Source organism: Apaloderma vittatum, unplaced genomic scaffold (genome assembly GCF_000703405.1).
Source record: "Apaloderma vittatum isolate BGI_N311 unplaced genomic scaffold, ASM70340v1 scaffold7037, whole genome shotgun sequence".
NCBI lineage: Eukaryota > Metazoa > Chordata > Aves > Trogoniformes > Trogonidae > Apaloderma > Apaloderma vittatum.
The window spans coordinates 1-6,490 of record NW_009725659.1 but is presented as its reverse complement, the minus strand read 5'-3'; the positions used below and the strand labels follow the sequence as shown (position 1 = coordinate 6,490).

At 39.1% G+C, this 6,490-nt stretch overlaps 1 protein-coding gene across 1 annotated transcript in view; it reads right to left on the bottom strand.

Moving 5' to 3' along the window:
- Positions 1-6,063, bottom strand: part of THBS2 (thrombospondin 2) — a 32,504-nt gene extending 26,441 nt beyond the window's left edge. The window contains exons 1-3 of the mRNA XM_009872983.1: positions 5,989-6,063; positions 4,513-5,069; positions 2,781-2,865 (exon numbers count right to left, since the gene is read on the bottom strand). Of these exons, the coding sequence (XP_009871285.1) occupies positions 2,781-2,865; positions 4,513-5,069; positions 5,989-6,058 (712 nt within the window). The 5' untranslated portion in view covers positions 6,059-6,063. The remainder of the gene's footprint in view (positions 1-2,780; positions 2,866-4,512; positions 5,070-5,988) is intronic.
- Positions 6,064-6,490: the final 427 nt, after the last annotated feature.

The window sequence follows — 6,490 nt, the reverse complement described above, 5'->3', positions numbered from 1 at the left end:
TGAGTACATGAATAAATCTGCAATCTCAGCAGGAAACATAAACCAAAACTATGTTAGAAGAACTAAATCCACACTTCCTACTGGTACTTGGCAGTGACTGAAAGAAGATGCCTGGGGATCACTGGGAAATCAGTTCTCTGCTGCCGGCTTCCTGCTAATTTCCTAAGGACCACATGATCATCTTTAAAATGAGAAACCAGAAGAGTAGACTGTGCATCTTTCCACATATGCAAATCTCATTCTGCTGATCTAGCTGGAGAAGGAATTTTATTGATGTGCTTATTTAGGTGGTTTTGTCATCTCTCCTACTCAGCACTGCATGTAAGTCCTGCCTAAAGTATTTGCAGCCACTAGTCTACAGAGGTACATTCCTACCCTCAACCCAACAGCAATACCAAGCTACCATTTCACCACACCTCACACTCTCATTCTAGGATTCAAAATGCAGTAGGAAAACACAGTCCTGTCTCTGGAAAAGCAACAGGCTTTTTGTGTTCGCAGGGCTGAGTGCACCTCATTGGTAACATCTGCCACACCAGACACTCATACCTAGACATGGCATCTTAGTGCCTGTACCTCAGCTCAATGACTGGGCCACCAAAATGGGAAAATATGTACCTTGTCGTCAGTAATATATCGCCCATGGTTTTTCAGCGGCGGTAATTAAGCCGGATAGGCAATGCCAGAAAATCAGCCATTCACATAACGATTCTCTCAAGCAATTTGGATGGCCTTGAGCTACGATGTGCTATTCGCCGCCTTCTGCTGTTGCACAAATAATTTCCATCTTGTTATGTCTCTTGGTGTTGCAAAGTAGAAGTAAAAAAACCATAACTTGAACAACAGTTCAAGTTATGGTATTTTTACCATTACTTGCCAAACACTTCCCAACAAGGACAGATTACACAGATTAGGAATTTTTTTTGTTTTATCAGACATGAAAATTTGGTAGTTGACAGATGCGATAAAAAATACATTAAGAAAATATTATCTGTTGGTCATAACTGCAACAGCTGAAGGGTATAAGAATTCCTCCTAAGATATTTATCAGCATGCAGAACTCAATCATTCCTTTAGGCTCCCACTGGCTTCCTCTTCACAGCAGAAGCACAGTAATAGCCCATTTCTACTTGGTGGTATTTCAAAACATTTGGTTACACTATTTCCCTTTGTAGGAATCGACCAATAATAACACCAAAGATTTGTAGACACCATCTTTCATTGGTTTTGCTGGTTCAATCTGTCTACACCTAAGGGTCTCATCCTCTTTACTAAGACTGTTCTGCCTCTGACTCCTGAGTGTGCCCTCAAGGTTCTACCTCATCTACAAGGAATTTTGCTTCCACTGGTAAATGAAGCAGGATACCTGAACTGCATCCTTCCTGAAACCATCCTTCTCTTTTACTCAGTTTACAATTACACTTAACCACTTATTTTATTTTCCCACTGCAGCTCTGCTGCTCAAGCATTTTCTTCTACTAAAAAAGCTGAAAACCAGTAATCAGCACATTCTGAGTACAAAAAACAACTTGGTTGGGAGAGATGACAACCAGCAAATGAGAGCATCTCTTCTTGCTTTTTTTACCTAAGGCTACTTCCATTCTAGCCTACGTGACTCATTTCTAACACGTGATCACACTTATGTCTGAGATTCTGCACCAGGGTACATCTCTGGAACATATGAAATAGCCAACCAATATCCTTTATCAAGATTTAAAAACAGACTAGCAAGCCCGGTTAAATTTTTCGTGCATATACATACACACACACACACCTACATAGACACATACCTACACATATATACACATATTTATATATCTTACAGAGAGTTTTCATTACAAAATCTTAACACTCTGCTTTCCTTCGAAGAAGTCAAGGCCTGCTACTTCTTAATTGCTTGTACTGCATAGACAAAGAAAGAAGTTGAGTACAGTCTGCTCAGTTGATTTGTTCTGTGTCATATATTTCAGCAAAACGACAGAAATAATGGCATTTCAGACAGCAGGAGTTTCAAACAAGACCCTGAAGTCTCAAATGCCTTGTGCACCCACCACATTCCTTTGACAAACTGAGCTCTTGCCAGTTATAAACACTGGAAAATAAAATAGCCAGCACTTCCTGTGACCTCAAGCACAAAACCTTAGTGCACACTTGACAAGTTTTCATCACTCTTTCATGATGAATCCAATATACTCCCACACAGAGGGCTCCCCTCCTGGTGAAGTCAGCATGAACTGGACTAACAAGAACACATGTCAGCCTGTCACATACATGCCTTCCATATCTCTTCATCTTTCTTCTTATTTTCCTTAGGTTGTTTTGATTAACAATGCTTGGGATTCAAACCCAAAGTGTCTTTCAGTCAACAAACTTATTGCTAAGGAATTTAGTGTCTTTAAGACTTAGACTTGTTCATGGGCCCACTGCAAGTCAGGAACAGAATTGAGAAGCAACATTACCATTCTTGTGCTCAAAGAATCACAGGCATCTCATGACAAAATGTGCCCTTCCTTCTATTAATTTCTTGCTTGACAGCCTTTCTTCCAACTCACAAACAGAGGCCCAGAGTTATAAATCTAAGTAATAAGAACTAAAATAGCAGGCTAAAGAGTAGAAATAGTATCTCAAGATAGCTATAAAATATGTTCCGGTTACCACCAAAAGTCACCTAATTTTAATTTCAAAGGGATCTGTTGCATGGTTTTAGTGTCATATGTCACCATTGACATTTCTCATTTTCAGAGTCAACTGAACGGTATTAATGAGGTAAAATGCCTTACTTGACTGGCTTCTCTGGCATCCTTTTTTACGCAGCACATCCTCTATTGAAGTATCAAAGATTAATTGAATATTTTGCAAAAGACCCTGTAATAATAATAAAAAAATAATTAAAAACCAGTTAGATCATTTGGGGAGTAACTAATAACTGATATGTCTTCCTCCCATGATACTGACTGATACTAGCCATAGGTAAATATACAAAAAAAAAAAATCTACAAGGCATTAAACCTGGCACACACTGGGAAAAAAAAAAAGTGTTTATAGTTTTGTTATATGCAGTTCAATACTATAAGCAACAAAATCAGGAATGTTCTGAAAAAATAGAATCATAGAATGGTTTGGGTTGGAGGGGACCTTAAAGATCATCTACTTCCAACCCCTCTGCCATGGGCAGGGACACCTCCCACTACACTGGGTTGTTCAAAGCCCCATCCAACCTGGTCTTGTCATAATAAGAGTTACTAAGCAGCTATGAGCTCAAATCTCCATTTTCATAGCGCATTTTAGATTGTAGTTCTACAAGACACTCATCATGAGGTCAAAGGCAACTTGTGAAGCTCCTGTCCCATCACACTGCCATCCTTAGCCAGTCATTCCCAGGCACCATACTTTGCAGCCTCCTCAATTTTGCCAACACTACTCTGAGACAACACTATAAAACCAGACTGGCATCTGTTTCGCTCAAAAAACACTCAAAAAAAATTCTTTAAAACCAGAATATTTCAGTGATCCACTTAGCAGTACAGCTCCTGAACCAGTTCTATGAGCACAGCTGATAAAGAAACTTAGTCATGGAGGCAGGAATGGAGAGGCTGTGGGCAAGGACTTCTGGCTTCCCTGCCAAAACTGGTCAACCCATGGAACCACACTCCAATATGTCATGCTCTGGCTGACAACTAGGTGGCACAACATGATGGGAAAGAAAGGGCATTCTGAAATTTTTGAAGCCATGGATTCAAGTTTTATTTCAGCTGTGAGTGAAAGAAGACATCTTTCAAGCACGTGGGCCAGATCACATCACTTTATGATGCAGGAGGTAATTTTCATGTTATAGGAAAGCCAGAAAGCTTGTAATTGCTTCATTTTAGAACAAGAGAAACAATAAATGTCTTCCACAAATAAAACCCAAACTCATTTAGAGGATTGATCAAAACATTTTGTTCTCATTTTTTTATTATATTTTAAATCGAAAAGAAGTGTTATTCAGAATGGCAAACCAAGACATTCTGTTAGGAGATTAACCAACACCACATACTTCAGCTCCATTAAAAATTCTTTTTCCCCCTGTCTTGCCTTTCAAATAAAATTTTAAAATATTAACAAGCTCTTAGAGTGTGAATAGACATATTTCAATGGAACAATAGTTTTTCATGAAATTTCCAAAGAATTCGAAAAATCACCACAAAAATGCAAGCTGTTTAGAAGTCTTACATCTGAAAAAGAAAATGTCTGGTTGCCCAGGAAAGCCCATAAACTGGTTTTGCGCACTCTCCCCGGACCTAGACTTTGCTTTACCAGTCTTCTGCTTTCCGAAATCCCAAAAAATCACACAACACAGATCCAACAATGAATAAAAACGAGCCCTGGAGAAACTCTCCTTGGGAACACCTGTGACCCCATAAAATCCAGAAGGTGTTGAGAGAAAAAAAACTTCTCCTACTTCGTCTTCTCAAACTACTTGCAGTTACTTTCTTACCTCACCAGAGGTCCAAGCTTCACCAGGTTACCTACCCTGAAATGATTCTCCCGAATGGACCCTTTCGCCACATACATTTTGCTGTTCTCTGCTTTCAGCTGCTCATAGAAAGGCTCCTCCAGGATGAAGCTGTCAATAAGGTCACAGCCAACATAGAGGTTGTAGTTCTCCCCCGTTATTTGCACAGTGAGGTTTTTCCACTGCGAGTCGGCAAGGTCCACATCTTCTAGAGAAATCACGTTCTGGAAACCATCCACCCAATAGATAAGGTCCAGGGTGTTGGCCCGGCCATTGGAAATGATCTCAAACTGCCTCTCACTGATGCCAGGACCCTCTAAAGCAAGGATCGTGCCTCTAGATTGCCTGTCCTGTCTCAGGGTGGCTGAAAGGATAAAGCCCTCATTCTGCCGGATGAGTTTGACAATCTTTTTTAATTTCTCTGGTTTACACGGAGGTATATGGTCAAACCGAATGAAACGATACGCTGGGATAGTGGGGTCTGGACCCCGAAACAACTTTGCTCCAACTGTCTTTCGGTTTATGTTACTGATTTGAAGTAAATCAAAGGTAGTCTCCTCTTCCTTGTCACCATCTGAAAAAGTCAACAGTGTGTGACAATGTGTCTACAAAATGTCTCTTATAAGAAACAACTCTACACACTATACTTAGTAACTGCAATTACACGACAGATGTAAGGATCAGCAGGGTAAACCCAGTACTTTCCTACTTCCACAGACAGATTTCTTCCTGCTGGCATGCAAGTGAATCATATTTTCCACCTGTCATTTTCACTTCAACAATTATTCCCTCCTTCTATGTGTGTAAATATAAACATGTTTGATTATATAACTGAACATATGGCTCTATATTGAATAGCACTATATAACACACATACTGTATGTCATGTATTTGCCTACGCATGGACACATGTAACAATATATTTGTTCCATACTATACATATGGGTGAATGGATAAAGAAGTTGAGCCAATTTCTATACTTTGACTAACAGCTAATAATAATCAAATAATGAGAAGCCATGTGGCCACATGACAACAGGAAGCCAGAGATTCACTTTTTAAAGCTTCAGGCCAAGAAGTCAACTGCAAATGACGGTCTGGCACTGTGCCAATTTACATTCTACTTATACTTGGGTTGTAGAACTTTATTCCTCTACTTGTTTAGCCCACTTAATGATTCTGTTTGTTACTTTCATCATACTTTTCCACTGCAGAGGAAAATATAATGGCATTTATTTCTGAATTTATATACATTTTGACCAATAATTTCTAACAAAAGCAATTTTTGCATATTGGAGAACTTTCATTCAGCAGTAGTAAGATGTATCTACCAAAAATACCCCTAGCAACTACTGTTCCAGGCCCTTCTAAAAAAAAAAACCAAATCAGTATATGATTACTTTGTCCACTGCAGTTCAAGTAAACCAACGTTTTACGTCAGCTTTCAGCTTTGGGAGTTACTCCACATCTACTTAATACATGTCAGAACTTACCCTGAGCATCTGAGCAAACCCACAGGGTTATCAAGATAGCAAGCCACAACAGCCCACTCCTCTGCAGCATAACTCCTATAATTAAACAAAACCCAGTAAGTATCAGAAAAATAATATTTATCGACCGCAAATATTTTAATTTACCTCATAGATTGCCACAAACAGAAGTATCTCTATAAGCAACTCCATATATAAAAATCAGAATTTCTATAATTTCTGATTCTTGTAATAGTTATTCCAGGGTTATTCTTGGTGCCAGAAGTAAAACATGACATCAAGCAAAGGGAAATGGACGATAAAGCCCCTTTTATAAAAAACGTTTTTAATAAATATTCTTAATAAAAAAGGAAATACATACAGAAAAATCCACACTATTACTTTCCCTGAAATATTTCAGTAGCTGGCATGGGGACCACACAACCCAGCACATCAGTAGCTGCCTCTTTACTTTAAAGCACGACGTTCAGCTGAAATTCCTTGTAGGACAACGGGATCTCACTAG